Below are 19,812 nucleotides of genomic sequence, written 5' to 3' on the forward strand. Positions count from 1 at the left end.
GTAGCACCTCCATGTGTGCTTGAAGCTTTCCATATTTTTCTGTTACCAGGTCTCAATTATTAATTCTTCAGACTTGACCTTTATCCAGAACTTCACTGGTGAACAGGTAATGTCAAGCAACTATGTGATGAAATATTCTATCTCTAGAGCATATAGTTTCATTAACAGAACATATAAAAAATTTTTTAGAACTAATGACCATAGAAACAAAGAGGATTATCAGTAAAAAAAATTTTTAAATTGATATCTGATATGAAAGCCTATCTGTTGTTTTTTATTTCCAGATGGCGTCTTATTTTGGGTACACTGTTGCAGTATCTGATGTTAACAATGATGGGTAGGTTACCAAATATATTCAGCTCCACTGAACATTCATAGAAGCAATGCCTGACATTTATTAATAAACATAGGTTTTCAGGTGCTTCATACCTCAAAATGCTTCTCTTGACTTCTCTGCTTTTCTAATTTTAATTGTTCACATAGGCTTATCTTTGTGCAATCACAGTGGCACAAGTATTTGCAGGCGTGAGTTTATCTTTCTGAATATTTATTCAAAGCAGTGTGGCAGAGTGGGAATGTCCAGAGTCTTAGGAAACAGGTCCATGTAGAAGAACAGTGAATAAACAGCACTAGCAACTGCTGGGAAGAGATAGGTGCGAGTCAAAAGTTCATTCTCCCATTCTTAAAAGCAGGTAAAGCTTCTCACATGTGGACCATCCATAGCTTCACTTCTGAATTTTAAAAGCTTTCCAGTATCATCAGCTTCTCATTCCAGCACCTGCTGGTTGGCCATCCATTTTCATCATCCAGAGGACCAAGAAGTGTCTGTGGCCTGTAGTTGTTACAATGGGCATTATACTTGTCTGAGGGAGAATGCTGCTCAGCTCCCAGGGTTATGTCTAAGACACTTGGGGATTTTTCAGGCCCTGTTGAACAAAACGCTTGCTAACTTTGAACTCATGTAAAGTCTGATTAAATATTTTAGAAGATCAGGACTTCAGTAAGTGAATATTGATACTAGCTTTCTAGCAAGGAGATAAAGATCCCTGAAGCTCAAAGCCTTAGAAGGCTGCACAGAGGTGAGCCAGGATTATATTTAGAGCTGTGGCATACTCTTGCCTATTGCAAAATGTCTCATGTATGTCTACTTCATATTCTTTCCTTACAATTATTTCTCATTAATAACATAGAGCATTAAATAATTTTTTGGACTCAATCATTGCTTCCCATCAGTGACTAGTGACCTTTTAAAGAGTATGGGATACAAGAAAAAAAGTAACAAGGTGATAAAATGTTATTGCAGTTCCAAAAGAAACAAAACACACACCCCCCCAAGAAAACAAAATAAAACCAAAACCAAACAAAAAAACGCCACCCCAAAACAAAAAACAAACAAACAACCAAACAAACAAAACCCACCAAAAACACAAAAAGCTTCAACAGTTTCTGTTGTGGCTTCATAGTACTCAAATCTTTTAAAGCTTCTGAGGTCAAATTTTGTCATAGTACAATAGCTCTTGAAAATTCCTATTTTTATGATATACAGAGTCAGGATTAATTTAGTCCTACCATAATGCATTACTAATGTGAAAGGGTGGAGAAACGCTAATCTAAGTTGCAATAAACATTCATTAGACTTTCTGGGAATTTACTATTTAACTTCTCACTAAACCAAACTATTTCCTATGCAGGTTAGTTCTTGTGAACCATAGGGTTACTTGGCAGGTCTCATATTTTCTGTGTACCTCTAAAACCATTGTTTATGTCAATAATATAATCAAACTGCTGTTGAGGCCTGTGTGGTCTCCCAGTCTATATCTTAAAAGAAATCTAATGACTCTCTCTAAGATCCAAACATCCCATAGAAAACAAAACACAAAAAGCTCTCCTTGATAAACATGTCTGATTAGATATGTAGTCTGTCTTTGCTGATTTGCACATGTAGTTGATAGAAATATTTATCCGAAAGGGAGAGTAAAACAGAGAGACAGGAAAAAGAAAGCAAAAGAGAAATGACCACTTCAAATTCACTTGGGTTTTTTGTGCAGCAAAGGATAAAGGATGGCCTTATCAGTACGAGAAACCTGATTAAGTTGTATGCTGAAAAGATTAATAAGAATGATATTTTGTTGTAATAAAAGGGAAGACATGGCTCAAAGATTAGGCTCATCCTAGGAAAAACGTTCTGTAGACCTTCTGCTCCAGCAGTTCTGCAGGTGTTCCAGGGTGACTCTTGCAGTTTTATCTGCGCCATATCAGTATTGTAGGCAGAACAGGGAAATTGAGGATATTGTTTGAACTACCGTTTAGTTGCCCACTGATAATAATGAGAAATTCACAATGAAACTTAACAAATCAGAGTTTGCCATCAACTTACACACTACATTCCTAGTAAAGAGGAAAAAAGAGAACACTTCCCATTTAGACTGAAACAGTTCAATAAAAGTAGTGGAATAAACTGTTTACTGGTCTTTTATTTGGCCTATATCAAAGCTTCCCAGAGTTATACTTTGACCTCTTGACATTTCCCATACTCCTGCTTTTTATTACTCATCAGGATACAAAGAAACTGCATACAGTCTCAGCAGGTGGTCAGCTTGTGCTTTTTAAAGATTTTTTTTTTTATCATAAGGGAAGCCATAATAGCTGGTTATGTTTCTGTGTTGGAACAAAAATAAATATATAATTTATATTAACTGCAACATCTCAGTGCAGTAATGAAATAAATCTAATGAACCAGTTCAAAATATTACTGCAAACTGAACTGCACTTTATGGTTTAATATTACTGTCCAGGGGCTTTTGCCTTTGTCTTGCTTTTACGCCTTTTTAAAAGGGATCACGTCGATCTGAATTTGGCTCAGAACTGCAATTTTAAAAATATAAACTCCTACAATTTAAATATTCTACACCAAGAACACTCCATCATTCTAACCACATAGGTACTTATAACCCAACAAGTGACCCCCCACCTTGGCAGCTGCTTGTCTAAATACTTAAACTGTAGGAGCTGGAAGGTGAAGCTGACTATAAAGCATGATAAGCAACAATTGCTTGCTTATTACCCACTTGGAGAGAAACCAGGAATAAGTAAATGAGGATCAGAGAGAGCAGGGTAGCTGAAGAATCCTTCCTCTCTGGCTATAGTACACTGCTGTGACATTGAAAAAAAACCCCAACAAACAAACAAACTCAAACCCCTAGAATTGCCTGAGGGAGAATTCCTTCTTTCTGAGGACTTGCTGAAGCAGCTTTCCTTGACCTACAGAGTTCTGCACTGACAGAGAAGGGGGAAAATCAAGAGAGTGAGGAAAGAAAGACTTCGGTGTGGGACATGCCAAGACCTTGAGGGAAGGCAAACTAAGTGCTGCGGGTGTTCCAGTTTGCTCTGCTGCCCGTAACCAGTTTAGAAGTAGGTCAGTGTAATTTAGATGACTGCATTCTCCTGCCTTTCCCTCAGCACATCCAAAGATGAGCCACCTTAGCTACTGGACTGTGGTCCCTACTCCCTGGACTATTAGTGCATTTTATACAATCATTGTCATTTATTTTAGCAAATTGGAAATCTTCCTAGAAAAATAGGGTTATTTTTCTGTGCACTGTGCACTCCTGCTGAGATACTGTGATCCCTGCACAACAGACTTCAGCTCCTTTCTGCTTGCTTTCTGCTCATCTGGTGAATCTTGAATTCAGGGTTAGGCTTCTGCTTAGAGAATTTTATGCCACCGTGGATGACAGATAGTCGCCTATCTCTTTTCATCATTTTAGGCGCTCTGAATATTGCTCTATGAACCAGAGTTTTAAAGGTATTTAGGTATCTACTTATTTTACATTGATGTACTGGGAGCTTCCTCGCTCTGAATCTTTTGGTTCCTTACCACCTCTAACGAAAAATCTTCCCTTAGTCTTACAATCTTTCATTTGTAAAGTATTCATTAGAGCCAGGTTCATCTTCTACTTCATGGTTTATACAGCACATAGCACCATGGGGTCTCAATCTTACTGGAAATATTTGGACTGTGGTGTAATAAAATAATAATTGATGATAGTGCCACTGTGTAATGCTTTTATTACAGAACATATGTAAAATAACTTGTAAAAAGAAGAGCATTCATGATCTGTTTTTATTGTTGCTATTGTTTCATGGCAACTATTTCAGCTGACATTCTGTCCCAACCACACACATCTTCCATTAGTAGAGGAGGACTTTTGATGTTTAGTGTGAAAGGAAAATCCCACCTTTGATGTCAGCATCTGCTTCCTTCCTTCTTTAGTTATTCATGCCATGGGGTAAAAACTGACATACAAAGAATAGAACTGTACCAAAGTGACCTGACATTTTGAATTAACAGTTTCCTTTATGGAAACATACTATAAAACTTAATACAAAAACAAAATTTGTAGAAGTACATTGTGACGATTTATAGAGTATGTAAGTTCTACAATGAGATTAAAAGGCTTCTAGATGTGGTATTCTGTACTAAGTTCTATCGTATAGATGTTAGAACCATAGTATATATCTATGGTAAAGTAGTAGCTGAGCTAGTCCTAAATCATATGTTTTTTTTTTCTGTTGGGATTGGGAAAAACAATATAGTGACATTTTGTTAATTGTTTTACTAATGGATAAAGCCTTTGTGAAAACGTCACTATTGGGAATATGATGAATCGAGAGTAGAAAGTTTTCTACAAGTTTTACAAAGTTTGAACAAAGTTTCACATTAGAGCAAGAAAATATGTTTTCCAAACTAAAAATTCTGTGATAAAATAGTACTAGTTATTTGCAGTAACAGAGTTCCTTAATATGGATGACCAATGTCCACTAATGGGAATTATCCTATTAATTTGTATAGGCTTGAGCAACCTTCAGAAGTTAATCTGACACTATCATTTCATATCTCAGAATAATCTATTAAGAATATTTCTGCTTGTTATGTGTTTGTCAATCTTGCTTGATTTTATTCTTCTCTGTCCAAGAAAAGGTCTTTTTTCTCACTAAATAAAAGTTGGTAACATGTTTTGAAACACCCCCATTTAGAACAACATGCAAAATATCCTTTGATTAGTCTGTCTTGTTTTACTGATTCTTCTTGGAGTAGCAAAATGGATAGAAGGACTTTTCCCTCTAAGCCTCATATTTTTGTGATGCTATGATGTCCTTTAATACTTAATACAGCAAATTATGTGAGCACTGGAAATACTCATGTATCTAATAGTCAGCAGAAGTGTTTTCAGAAATAAAGCTTTGACTTTGTTTCTCAGCTTCCATTTGAATTAGTGATGAGGCATTCTTTATTAATTGATCCCCTACATGTGTTTCCTGTATATTACTTCAAAAATCTGCTGGAAAGTGGCAATTTTTGTTCTGTTGTTCACTTACTGATACAGAATTTTTGAAAGCTAGATTTTATACTATAATTTATCTCTCACTAGCACCTTTAGCAGGATAGATATACAGAATTTGTCTTAGTAACACAGATCCTCTCTTCGTTACATTAATGATTTCTTGATCATTAACTGTAAGGTATAGCTTTTCAGTGTTTGTTGTGGCATAAATTGAAGTGCAAGAAATTCTGTTTAAACCTAGGAAGAAATGTTTTTACTGTGAGGGTGCTCAAACGCTGGAAACAGTTGCCCCGAGAGGCTGTGGAGTCTCCATCCATGGAGATACTGGAGTGGGCACAGCTCTGGGCAGCCATCTGTGGTGAACCATGCTTTGCACAAGTGTTTGGACTAGAACTCCAGAAGTGCCTTCTTACCTAAGTTAATCAAGGCCTCTATGATAATTATCAGCTTCCTGTTTAATAAATGCATGAACTGTGTTGATCACACTCAACCTCAGTGACACTGATTTTTGTTTGATTTTTCCAGTTTAGATGATATCTTAGTTGGCGCCCCTCTCTTTATGGAACGAGAATTTGAGAGCAAGCCTAAAGAAGTTGGGCAAGTTTATTTATACCTGCAAGAAAGTGCATTCCTCTTCCAAGATGCGCAAATTCTGACAGGCACTGAAGTGTTTGGGAGATTTGGCAGTGCAATCACGCACCTTGGAGATCTCAATCAAGATGGATATAATGGTAATTTATATGTAATGTAGTAATATATATCTCTGTATATAAAACTGAAATTTAAAATGGCTAAGCATTGAATATGAAGTGTCTGTGCAGTGGCTGAAAAAGGCTTTTTAAAGGCCTTTGAAAATCACGAGTATTTACACTAATGATAATGAAACTGATGTTGAGGGCCAAACTGTGAAAACCTTACCTGTAGGAGGGCAGTCGTATTGGCTACAGTGCTATTTTTTAGTAAATATTAGCATGTTCATTTGAAGAAAAATATTATCAGTTGTTTTTTAAGTACATTTAAATATTTAGCTAAGATATTGCATTTGTTTAAAAGCAGAGTCCTCCTATCCTCAAGTGTTTGGATGAGTTTGAAGATTGTATGAGGCTCAGTAAATGGAGCATTTTGCTCACAGTGGAAGTATTGGATAAGTGCAGGTATACTATTTTGGAGTCAGACTTTCATTGGTACTTAGGCAACAAAAGAAGCAGGTGCATAATGGGACCTTTTTCTAATGCCTATAACACATGCACACAACAAAATGTTCATGTAAGTTAACTGGGAGCCTAAATTCAAGAAAGCAATCCAACTTAATTATCTGAGATATCCTGGATGCCCTGAGCATCTAGCATTAAGCCTCTTAGACAAGGTTAGTAGCATCTTGGTTTTCCCTGCACAAATTTCTATACTTCTTATTTCCAGGTTATTAGGGATCTGCCAAGCATGCATCTCTGCATCTAAAACCTCAAGGAGTTTTTCCTGAAGGAGGTACTTTGCGCCATAGCCTTAAAGATAGTTGGCCCACTAAGGAAAAATTAAGGGACTTAGCTCCTTCTTAACCTGAGGGCTGTTTTTCATGGTGCCTTAGCCACTAGACTCTTGGGCAGCATCACCAGTGTATGACTTCTGTGCAAGGGAGAAGTCATGTCAGGAGCCACAGGATTGTATTGGGGTTCAGGGTGCACAAAATCTGAATACCATCCTGTGGGTAGAAGCCACTGGATTGTGACTGCTGAGAATACCCTCACTGGGTTGTCCTGAAATCCCACCATGTTGTTCAGCCCAGCTGGATGCCACTGTGGAGACTTCCTGTTTTCTACCTGTGAGCAGATGCCCTCAGCTTCTCTGGGTAGGGAAGGTTGTTATATCTGCTCTCCAGCATTCTGGTAAGGCAGGGAGGATGCATTTCTGCTTTTCTTTTTCACTTTAGATAAGGTTAAGAAGGAATGGCCTCAAGTTGCACCAGGAAGGTTTAGACTAGATACTAGGAAGCATTTCTTTACAGAATGGGTTATTAGGTGTTGGAATGGGCTGCCCAGGGAGGTGTTTAAGAGTAGGGTCAACATAGCGCTTAGGGACATGGTGTAGCTGGGAACTGTCATTGTCAGGTTAGTGGTTGGACTAGATGATCTTCAAGGTCTTTTCCAACCTAGACAATTCTGTGATCTAGAGCCAAGGTCTTCTGCTTCAGGACTGAAGATGCCAGTCATAGAGCTTTGGTACACTTCTGCCTTTAGAGTGAAGGTACAAATTCCAGGTGCTGCAGTCGAGTTTAATAGAGGAGTCCAGCATCAGCTCCTAGATCAGAATCTAAAAGTAAGAGCTATAGTTACATATCCTCTTCTAGTGTTTCCTATTGGCTAGCTCAGCTAGTGTGGCTGTTGAATCGCAATCTAGACATATGATTCTCTCCACATCCCATGCATGGGAACTAAGAAGAGCATCGTGAGTTCTGCTTCTTTCATATGGCACATAATTTTTTAAGGATTGCAGCGCTTAACTGCATAATGCCCAAGGCCTCCTGTTAAATTCTTGACTTGGTACTATTTTCATTTCTCAATAAGATGGTGGCTTGGTGTAGATGAAAACATTATATTTTGTTGTTCTTTTTAGCATAGTAAAGCACTGGGTGTTTGAGGGGGTGGGTTTTTTTGTCTATGTAGGATATTTTATCTGGAAAAAGAAAATTAATTTTATCTAACAGGTATTCCTTATTAGTTAGGTGATAGAGAAAATCAAGAAAAAATTGTGTCTCAAATGAAGAGAATGAAGCAGTCATTCATTAGGTCGGAGTTTATTAAGGCTTATTAAATGGTAGAGGAATCCAGTGTGGACTGGCAATTTAGTATAATGCAATAACACCTTCATAGGATGATTTTATAAGCTTTTGTCATGAATGTTTGACACAGAAAAGAGATTATAATTTTTTTTATGTTTGCCTCAAAACTAGAATCCATACAGAAGTACAGATTGTTGAAGTTCTTGCATGTATATAGCAGAAGCCATTTATGTCTGTTTTCCTGCAGAGAATTAATCTTTGCTTTAATTGTGCCCATTCTTTTTATTCTTTTATTTCACTGCAGATATTGCTATTGGTGCACCATTTGCAGGAGAAGACAGAAGAGGGAAAGTGCTCATTTACAATGGATACAGTAATGGGTTAAAGACTAACCCTTCCCAGGTTCTTAATGGAGCCTGGGCCTCACAGTCCATGCCTTCGGGATTTGGCTTCACTCTAAGAGGAGACTCAGATGTAGACAAGAATGATTACCCAGGTAAGATTTTTTCGTTAGAAAAGGAATTTCATACTTCCGTTCTCTGGAAAATGCATCATGCCTACACTGCTCCTTTTGGAAGGCAGAGGTCAGAATAAAGAATAGACATTTTTTGGATAGTTCTAGCTTGCTTTCTTGAGAGTTAAAATCAGACAAAACAAATACTCCCTTTCCTGTCAAAAGACATGATCAGAAAGGCAAGAAAGGGTTTAAATAGTTACATTAACATAAAACATGTGAAGTTTACAATAAAAAGCTTAACCCTTTCCCCTCACTTCCAAAATGCTCTCTGCTTATTGAACTTGTAAGGTCTCCTTCATCCTGGCATTCTTTCTTAATTAAAAACATGTTGTGTTATAGAAGAAGGGATTGACTTGGTTGTGTTGCTAAGTTCTTTTTTGCTGTCCGAAGAGACACTGAGCTATATATAGATTCTTAATGGCTTTGACTGCATTACCAAAAAAAAAAGCAGAGAGAATGCAAATACATTGCTTAAAGGCAGATATTTCATTTGGGCCTTTCCACCCCTTTTGTTTTTGCATTTTGCTATATGGACTTTTCCTTTTTAGGTTAGCTTTGATTCTTCCTTATTAGTTTACCTGACATGCAATTCAAATTTATCAAGTTTGTAATATTATTGAGCTTCTCCTGGGAGGTATTTATTTTTGTAAGAGGCATGTTCCTAGCATCTAAGTAGTCTGAATGTTGAAGCTAATTTAAATGTGCTTGTATTTATTCTCTCTCTCCTCTAGAAGAAAACCTATTCTGTTTCTTTTCATCACAATTCAGAAGCCTTAGCAAGGGTGTGCAGTAAAACATCATATTTTGTTATTGTGAAAGGTTCATCCACAGTAAAATGCTAATAGCCTTTACTTCCCTAACTTACTATGAAATCACTTTTGTTAGCTTGGTTATTTCAATGGTAGTGTTCTTAAAAGGTGTACTGTTTCAAAAGTGGAAATTGTGATTTTCAAAGGGACAAAAATGGGCTCTCTTTTACCTTTTGATAGATTGTAAAAACCTTGAAAGGTGTCTTTTTCCAAAAGCAGAAGAGAGTTTCTGGGAAGGGGTGTTTACGATAGATTTTATGGTTTCACAAACAGAAAAGCTGACTGCAGAGTAATAAAGTGAGGCTATCATAAGGCTGAAGTGAGAAGATCTTTAGCATTTCAGAAAAGAAAGGGCTTTTAAACACTGTTCTGACTTTTTGTTTGCATATTGTTGATGTTGCTATTAATAGTCTTTCATTGTCCATGACTAATGAGGTTCTTTTGGACAAGGGAGTCCTTTATTAAAGTTTCAGCATTTAAACATTTCCTAAAGCACCCACAAGGCCCCCTAGCAAAACCAAAGAAAACAGGATATTGCATTCCTGGCATTTCTGAGATTGAAAAGATAGAGGGAAAGGAGAGATTCTTTCGGGTCTTCTTTGAGTCACATGGGGAAGAAAGAAGAGTAGAAATCTAACTAGTGTACTAGCATACTTTATGTGGAGCATCTTTTAAGATAATTTATGTAAAGTTTGGATGATGGCTCTCGATCTTTCTAAATGTGTACTGAGGAACTGCTATAGTCATTTCAGTTGCGAGATTTCTTCTAGTTATTCTGCTTGTCATCGTTGGCTCCACTACTTGCATCCTACTTGCAGAATTTCACATTGTGATATGGCTCGCTATATGTTACATGGTTTGGTATTATTATGTGAATGATTTATTTTAGCAAAAAAACCCCACCCTGCATTTACTGTAACTCGCTTTTCCCTCCATCCCTCAGTTGAATACCTGGATAAGCAATCCAGAGTACTGGTGAGAATCTGTCAGAAAATGACAATAAAAACCCATTACTGTCAGTCAATCACCTTCTCCTTAATTCACAAAGACTTGAAGCACCAAAATAGAGCTGTAAAAACAGCACAACCGTGTCACAGTTTTAGCACAAAACCAGAATGCCTTCCTACAGGAAAAAAAGGAAAAAAAGAAAGGAAATAATCCAGGGAAATGCAGGACCAGGACAAACACGCTAGGCAATCAAGTAAGTAATCCTTCTTGTGTCAAAGAGCTTTTCTGCTTCAGCTCCGGTCAGAAATGCTGAAGGGCAGCCCTTGTACAAGGAGGAAACAAGGTACTGAACTTGGAAGGAATAGGAAGTTTTATTTCAGAAGTGAGCTGAGAGGCAGAGTATTTGCTGAGCATAGAAGGTCTAGGAAACTAGCCCTTAATTCAGTGGTTCCCAAACTACTGGTCATGACTGTGATTCAAAGAGCTTTATGAAAGATTAGAAAAAAAAATCTCAAACATTTTCATTTAATCTTTTTAATGTGTATATTATAAAATCAACAATTTAATAAAAAAATAATAAAACCAAATTATACTGACTCATTACTCTTAGAAGTTCAGTTCCCATAGACTGAGAAATGAGAGCCAGCTGTAAAGTCTGGCTGCAGGTATAAACGTGTATTACCACAGTCTAAAGTAAGATTCTCCAAGAAATTGGCTTCTTCCATGGCTAGAATTCAAGTGCTGTGTTAAGACAAATGAACTCAAAAGGGGATCATGCTTGCAAGAAGCTCAGGACTGACATCAGTTTGTGAGGAGTCATGTAACTATAGCTGTACAATTTACTCAAGCCCTTGTGCCTAACATTGTTCATGAGGCAGGCATATCCCTGCTAGGAAATGAGAGCCTGAGAGATGGGAGTTACTCCACTATTTCAGTTTTAATGCACTGTGTAGCATTTGCAGAGCTTTTAGAGTTTCAGACCTTCTTCTTTAAATCAGATCATGTATTAATGTTCTTGGAGCAGGTCACAGCCCTGGAGGCCAGAAGATGCCACCTGTCTGTGTCGCTTCTTATTACAGACCACCGAGCTTCATCCTGGGCTCACTGTATTGAGCCCAGGAACCAGTGCTCTTAGAGACTGAGTTACAAGTTGGGGAATGCAGTTCCTACAAAGGGAATGTGAATTACAGTCAAGTTTTTCGCCTATTGGACAAAGGTTCAATCCTCTCCTGGTTGGGAGTTCAATTCAGGCTGAGATCTACCTATTAGCTTTTTGGAGAAGAGCCGCCATTTGGTACAGGAAGTGATATCTTTCTCTCTTCATCCAAATGCCTGTATAAGCTCAGGAACAGAGAAGGAACTAAGGACCAGACAAAGGCTGTATAATACTCGGTGCTGTACAAATCCCCCAGCTTTTCTGTGGACAGAGGAGTGGTTTCTCATTCCTCTTCCTGCAACTCTTGACCAGCAAAAGGAGAGAGACCACCTCCTGCTTCCTGGTCTTATTTAGGAAAGGCAGAGGAAGACTCTCTTGTCCCTCAGGACCTCTCTTACATAATAAATATGTGAGAAAGCTGATCAAAGGTTTAATAGTGTAATAGCAGAGCAGGCAGGGAAAAATAATAATACAGCCATACTGATACAGATGAAAGATCTGTCTAGCACCACAGCATGCCTGCAGTGCTGGCCAACAACAGATGTCCAGGAAATTGTGCAGTTGTTTCCTTCTTCCCAGAATATTCACCCAGCTCTAACCAACTGGAAGAGCAAAGTGTCCCTGAGTCAGAGGTGGCCTCTTCAAATTTAGTAGCCCTTGCCAGACTTTTCCATGAATTTGACCAATCAGTTGCAGGACTTGTGTGAACTTTTGGCAGCTGCAGAAACCTGTGCTAAGGGGCCCCACAGCCTTGCTGCATGTTTTGTGGAGAAGTAGTTCTTTTCACTGCATCTCATTCAAATCTTGAATGTTCCACAGGACAGTTTCTTTGGATGTGCCCTAGTTCTTATACTGAAGAGACAGTAAACAATTCTTCTTTAGCCCATTCTTGTTTTACAGACCTCTGCCATATCTCACCCCTTCCTTGGCCATATTCCATCTCTTGGCCATATGTTTTAGCAATCCTATGGAAGGAACCCTAATTTACTTAATTGTTCCTTGTGCAGAGGCAAAATGGCACACCAGTCAAAGAATCACAGAATCACAGAATCATCTAGGTTGGAAAAGACCTTGAAGATCATCCAGTCCAACCATTAACCTAACTCTGACAGTTCCCAACTACACCATATCCCTCAGCGCTATGTCAACCCAACTCTTAAACGCGTCCAGGGATGGGGACGCCACCACCTCCCTGGGCAGCCTATTCCAACACCTAACAACCCATTCTGTAAAGAAATGCTTCCTAATATCCAGTCTAAACCTTCCGTGGTACAACTTGAGGCCATTCCCTCTTGTCCTATCACTTATTACTTGGTTAAAGAGACTCATCCCCAGCTCTCTGCACCCTCCTTTCAGGTGGCTGTAGAGGGCAGTGAGGTCTCCCCTCAGCCTCCTCTTCTCCAGACTAAACACCCCCAGTTCCCTCAGCCGCTCCCCGTACGACCTGTGCTCCAGACCCTGCACCAGCTTCGTTGCCCTTCTCTGGTCACGCTCGAGTCATTCAATGTCCTTTTTGTAGTGAGGGGCCCAAAACTGAACACAGGAATCGAGGTGCGGCCTCACCAGTGCCGAGTACAGGGGTCAGATCCCTTCCCTGTCCCTGCTGGCCACGCTATTGCTGACACAAGCCAGGATGCCGTTGGCCTTCTTGGCCCCCTGGGCACACTGCTGGCTCCTGTTCAGCTGGCTGTCAATCAACCCCCCCAGGTCCCTCTCTGACTGGCAGCTCTCCAGCCACTCCTCCCCAAGCCTGTAGCACTGCTGGGGGTTGTTGTGGCCCAAGGGCAGCCCCCGGCATTTGGCCTTATGGAAACTCCTCCAGTTGGCCTCAGCCCATGGCTCCAGCCTGTCCAGGTCTCTCTGCAGAGCCTCCCTACCCTCGAGCAGATCAACACTCCCACCCAACCTGGTGTCATCTGCAAACTGACTGAGGGTGCACTCGATCCCCTCATCTAGATCATCAATAAAGATGTTAAACAGGAGTGGCCCCAAAACCAAGCCCTAGGGGACACCACTTGTGATCGGCCGCCAACTGGATTTAACTCCGTTCACCACAACTCTCTGGGCCCGGCCATCCAGCCAGTTTTTTACCCAGCGAAGCGTGTGCCCGTCCAAGCCTTGAGCAGCCAGTTTTGCCAGGAGAATGCTGTGGGAAACGGTGTCAAAGGCCTTGCTAAAGTCAAGGTAAACAACATCCACAGCCTTTCCCTCATCCAATAAGCAGGTCGCTCTGTCATAGAAGATTTGTCAAGCAGGACCTGTCTTTCATAAGCCCATGCTGACTAGTCCTGATCCCCTGGTTGTCTATTATATGACTTTTAATGGCACTCGGGATGACCTGCTCCATGATCTTCCCTTTCAGGTCAGACTGATAGGTCTATAATTTCCTGGATCATCTTTCCTCACTTTCTTGTAGATGGGTGTCATATTTACCACCCTCTTCCAGTCCAATGGGACCTCCCCAGTTAGCCATGATTTCAGGTAAATCATGGACAGCAGCTTGGCGAGCACATGTGCCAACTCCCTCAGCACCCTTGGGTGTAACCTGTCCTGTCCCACAGACTTGCGTGCATCCAAGTGGTGCAGCAGGTCTCTGACCACCTCCTCTTCAACTGTGCTGACCTCAGTCTGCTTCCCCTCCCCATCTCCCAGCTCCTGAGGCTGGGTGTCAGGGAACAGCCAGTTCCACTGCTAAAGACTGAGGCAAAGCAGGCATTGAGCACCTCAGCCTTTTCCCCATCCTCACAGTCCTGCTGTACCAGATGATGGTTCAGTCTTGCCACCATTGCTCTATCTTCTTCATACATTTTTATGTAAAGAGCAGTGTGTAAGGTGTGACATGTCTGGCTGAAGCATTGCTTATAACAAAGATTTTACTACTGACCCAGGTTTTGAACTTAGGCAACATTAAAAAAAGCTGTATCTTTCCCATGGAGAAGAAAATCAGAATTAGTACTTGACAGAAAAATAATCCCACATCTTTTTCATTGCTATCAGTGATTATGTTTGTGCAAGAAAATAAAATGAGACAGGAACTGTGGTCTGGCTTTGAGGCTACATGGCACAGCACAGCTCACCACCATCAGATGAAACCCTTCTGCCCACTGAAACAGGATGCCTATAATCAAATTGCCTTTTGGGAAAGTTCCTTGGCCCAGGCTATTCCCCAGACCATTCCTGACCACTATGTGGGAGAGTACTAACTTTCACACACTAAAACCAGACCAGAGTTTGTGCTAACAATATAAAAATCTGGACAGTACCAACACAGTGCTCAAGCTGACTATATTTTTATTTTGCTTGTGTAGTCACTCACTGCACAAAGCACAGGAAACAGACAGCTGAATGGCCACCTAGTCAACATCGTACCTAAAATTGAAACTTTCTCTAGCAGAGTCAGCATGCAGACAGGGTGCTTTTCCTTCTCGTTAGCAGTCCTGTCAGTGTAATGACCATCTGTCTTCAGCTGCCCTGGCATAGATGTTATCGTTGTAGCAGTAACAAACTTCTACTCTCAACATTGTGAAAATACAGGGATTTTTCTAACCTTTCAACATGGAAGATTTAGTTTTTGTTATTAAGCACAACCCTTGGTTTACATCTCCACAGCTTTCCAGGGAAGAACTTCTGTAAATTGTGTCATACTCGCAGACGTTCCAGGTGTTATGTGCCCAGAACTGTTCTTTTATCTACACAGACAGGGGTGATAATACGGTTAGCCTCTGCTTTGCAGGCTTGGAGGCAGTGTGAAACTTTAAACCCTGGGAAGCAGCAGAGGCAGAAAACTGTGCTGATCATCCTAACAGCTGTGTTGCTCTAAAGACATGCAGCTGCCCCCTCTCTGTGGTGGTGTTCATCCCTTTCGGTCCCAAGCAGAGTGCTGTTCCTCACCTAACAGAAGAATTGCAATGCCAAACAGTGGTAATGCTGGTAATGAATGGATGGATGCTCCTTTCTCTGTAGTCATGTAAGACTTAGGCAGAACCTGACCAAACTTTATAGTCAGATAAGGCTAGTGAGAGGGGCGCAGTAAGAGGAAGCCGATTAAGCATGTCAGTCAGATAGATTGAATGTACCAAGCCAGCTCTGTGCTTTTTGATGTGACTGTTCAGGGGAACAAACAGAATGCAGCTTTCCTGGTCTTCCAAGCATGACACTGACAAGCTTTGTAGCATACTTACTTGAGATACTCAGGATCTCTCCAATATATCTACTATATGTATCCAGTATTTGAAGGAAAAGACCAATTAATCCTCTTAAGCTACATCTACACTGGTAAATTAAATATGCTGTCTTTGGTTCCGAACTGTCACTGAACAGTCCTTGTCCATACCATCCAACTCACTTTCTTGCCAAAACAGGGTTGCTGCATGCTCACTTCCGGAGACTAATAATTGGCATGTGACAACTGCTTTAGGGCCATTCTAATGATACCAGTGCAGACTATGCAGGTGCAGCACGCAGGCACATTCTCTGGTGCTTATTTACTAATACTGACATAACTGTAACATCGATACATTTCAGTTTTCTGACAACTCATATTCTAAGGACACATTGAAAGGAGGGGATCCGAACTCACTTATGCTGCTATAATAAATACAGACTTAATGTCATTACTTCAGATTGACAGTCATGTCAAAAAATTAAAGGAGATTAAAGAAATAAAGGGGGAGTGAGCAGTTCACACAATGAAAAAGTGTAAAGGGTGGACTTTTTTTGTCAGTTTAAGTGCAAATACAGCAGTAGTTGGAAGGAATTATGTGTGAGATACTGTGCTGCACTTTTCCGTGCTGAGGTTAGGACATGGCAAAGCAGCATCATGCTGTATCTGAGGCCATACTGGTGAGGCCCGTAACACAGTTTATATAGCCATGGGATTCTTGGTAAAGCAGCTCTTCAAGGTTTGCATAAAGATATTCTGAAATCCCTGCCTCATCGTAACCTTCCTGACTGTCTTCTATGCTGGAATATCTGAGCAACATGATGATAACTTTCAACACAGCTTCTACTTCACTCCCCAGTAAATCTGGGGTTTTTAGGGCCCCTTTGGTCCATCCTGAGCTTTATGTGTGTCATCAAGGCTGGAGCAGAGAATTGAAGCCTCAGCTTAGGCATGTATTTTGAATTGTAGTTTATTTTATTTATAATTGTATTCGTCTTTTTCTATTAGCATAGTTTCATATTCATATTCAGTTTTCATAAGAACAGAAGAAATCCATAACTCTGCTTAATGGGAAAAAAAAATCGTGTCTTTTGACTTCTGGGCATCCGTTCAAAGCTGGTCCCCACTGAGTGCTTGGAGTCTGTGATAATCTAGGTGATGGTTCCACACTTCCAGCTGGTTCATCTGTCTGTGCAGGGCTCAGGCATTTGGAGGCTGTAAGGTTTCCACCCTCACATTTCAGCATATGTTCAGCCACTTGATGGCTGATTATAGCTGAGCAAATATTTTATGATGAATAAATTAACTCATTAAGCTTGCTTTTTTCTTGTGGCATATCCTCCGACAGACTGTGGTTTCTTCAAATGTGTTTGTGAACCAGGATGATTTAACCAGTTTCTTTTAACAGTCCGGGTGGATTCAGAGCAGTGCTCTAGATGAATTCTATATTCAAAGACTGTTGATTAGTTAGTTAATTGCTCAAATAAATTATGTACTATTGTTTCTGCTCCCTGCCTGTTTAGACACCTGTGTAAGTTTTCCTTATTAATTTAGAGTCACTCTGAATTCAGTGCCACTGAAGCTTCATCTTCAAGGTATCCTGCTTTTATACAAATGCAGCTGTTGGCCTGTTCTTTTGGTTATTTTTAGTCAAGCTTTTGTCAGCACAGGGAAGTATATAAAGGCATCTTCACACCTTGCTATTTTTGACTTAGTTATTATTTTAAGAATAACATATAGTTATAGAATTCTAGAAACAAATAACTCTAGAAACATTTTAAGAAGGAAATAAGTGTAATAATCAGACAAAATTTCCTCAGAACTTAAGAAATCTAGACTAATCTTATTAAAATAGGAGTATTTAACAGCTCCATCTGCAAAGTACATTAACTCAAACAACAGGAAGAAAATGCTCAAGTTCCTTTCTGAGAGGCAATGGTTCTTTAGCATTCATAATTTTTTGTAAGAACAGTAGGTACTGTGCCAACAATATCACAAATCGTAATCTAGTGATGATTAAATTATTAAATTGGTCCAGGAGATTTGTGGAAGATAAACAAATTAAGTCAATGAGAAGCTGCATCTGCTCTGGTAAGAGAGAACTGCTGTGTGTGGGAGCCAGAGCAAGGGCGTGAGTTCTGCGAGCAAATACAGAAAAGCTGAAGTGTTTCTACCAGCTGATTCTGTTTTCACATGAATAATCAATCAAAAATGTAGTGACAAACCTAGAATCTCCTATAAATATGTTAATTTTATGGCAGATTATCTGTGTAATTTACAGGTATGCTTTTCTAAAATTCTTTAAGATATTTAATGAAATCACCATATTGTGCCCAGTGGAATAAAGCAATTAATCCTAGTAAGCAGGGATTTACTGAAGTGATAGAACATTAACTGCCCTCTTTTGCATTTTTTTGTAATACAGCAAATAATAACATTGTATTATGAAAGGGTCTCATTCAGTCAAAAGGGGAGCATTGAAATGAATTAGCCTTAGGTGCTATCCTTAACAAACCTGCTACCAGAATGGTTGGAAAGCAGAGAAGGATCAAGGCAGTTGAGAATGGTAGGATTGGAAGAAAGTGACTCTGTTTTGGCTGATGGTTGTTTGTAGTATTTAACTAAATTTTTTTAATAAAGTTGGCTGAACTGAACAATCCTGTGTCCTTTATTATGGTCAAGCCTGAAGTAATGGCCATTTGAAGGAAATTTTATTCTGGACCTTTCCTACTGAGATTTGGGAGTATGGTGCTCTCTGAAATCCTAGAAAACAAACAGAAATCTGATCATGAGCCTTTTTGGCACCTGATCTGCTGAGGGAAATACGAAACAAAAAGGTTCACAAAGATTTTTTTAACAGGTTTTCCACTTATGTGGTTTTCTCACTCTTTTACGAAATTTCCATTAACACCTGTTCTCAGATAGGATTCTAATTGTTTTCCAGTCCCTATTTATATTATGCAGTTAAACTGACAGACTTCATAAAACGGTGTTTAAAGTTGTCAACAAATCATCCTGAATCCATAAAGTCAACATTTTCATGCCTGTATCCTGGTAGAGTTGCAGTGGGCAGGTGACTCAGCTATATTGTTTCATTTTGGGGTTTCTCACAAGTGTAGTATGTGCCAGTTATGTAGTCCTTCATTGACTGTTATTCTTGGCCACTGTCCCCCATGAAGCGAGATGAGATACCATGCCTTTGAGATCGCTTTTGGGATTGCTGGGCAGACTCCAGCCAAGTGTGAGTTGCTGAACATGCTGCATGTTCCTCCCTGCTCAGACTCCCTGGGGCTGCTTCTCTCACAGGTGATGGAGATGTCCTTTAAAAATACCAGGGGATCATACTTGCTCAAGTATCTTGTTGAGACTGGAGGTTGGACTTTGTTGATCTTCCTACTTCCTCCAGTTGATTGAAGGCTTAGTCACCATCATGGCAAGTTTCTGCCCTTTGTCCCATGGTAAGCTTACAAAACCCAGTATGCCTTTCAGTGCCATCTGTGAATACTCTTTCCTTAACTTTTTATGGTAATTTTATCTCAGAAAATGGATTTTTTCACCAGACAACATCTTGCAAGCCTTCCCTTCAGAGCAAAGTAAAATTTGAAATAAGCATTAGGATTGTTTAACTTTGCACAGTGACCCATGACTTCAGTTAAGTATATGCCAAGGACACTTGTTTTGGGATTAAGCTCTATGAACTTTACCAGTTGGGGTTTTTAGTGCATACAACCCTCAAGCTGTGTTGAAAGGCAAATTGAAAATTCATTTGGAGTCACTCCATGCTTGTTTTTTTTAGTTTTTGCAGGGTAGTTGTGACACCACAGCTTATTTATTCTACAACATGAGTGAGGCAGAACTGCATGGCTGCTGCCACCAGGCCCTCCTTACAGATATCTGCTTCTCTAAAGGGTAGCAGCTGATAAAGGATCTTCTCAATGAGACGACATATTCACACTTGTCATTTACTTAAATCTATGAGGTCTATCATCCTCCTGAAAACATGAAATATGAGAAAATGAGGAGTGAAGGAGATTCTGTGATTCTGATGCTTCTTTCTCTCTTTATTTATACACATTTTAATCTGGACTTGAAAAATACC

The 19,812-nt window shown here is 39.7% G+C and overlaps 1 protein-coding gene across 1 annotated transcript in view; it reads left to right on the forward strand.

The window, feature by feature from the left end:
- ITGA8 (integrin subunit alpha 8) overlaps positions 1–19,812 on the forward strand; it is a 116,323-nt gene that overhangs the window by 24,273 nt on the left and 72,238 nt on the right. Inside the window, exons 10-13 of the mRNA XM_074900206.1 lie at positions 50–106; positions 285–337; positions 5,871–6,076; positions 8,426–8,617. Coding sequence (XP_074756307.1) covers positions 50–106; positions 285–337; positions 5,871–6,076; positions 8,426–8,617 — 508 coding nt within the window. The remainder of the gene's footprint in view (positions 1–49; positions 107–284; positions 338–5,870; positions 6,077–8,425; positions 8,618–19,812) is intronic.

Source organism: Athene noctua, chromosome 2 (genome assembly GCF_965140245.1).
Source record: "Athene noctua chromosome 2, bAthNoc1.hap1.1, whole genome shotgun sequence".
In the NCBI taxonomy this organism is placed as follows: Eukaryota; Metazoa; Chordata; class Aves; order Strigiformes; family Strigidae; genus Athene; species Athene noctua.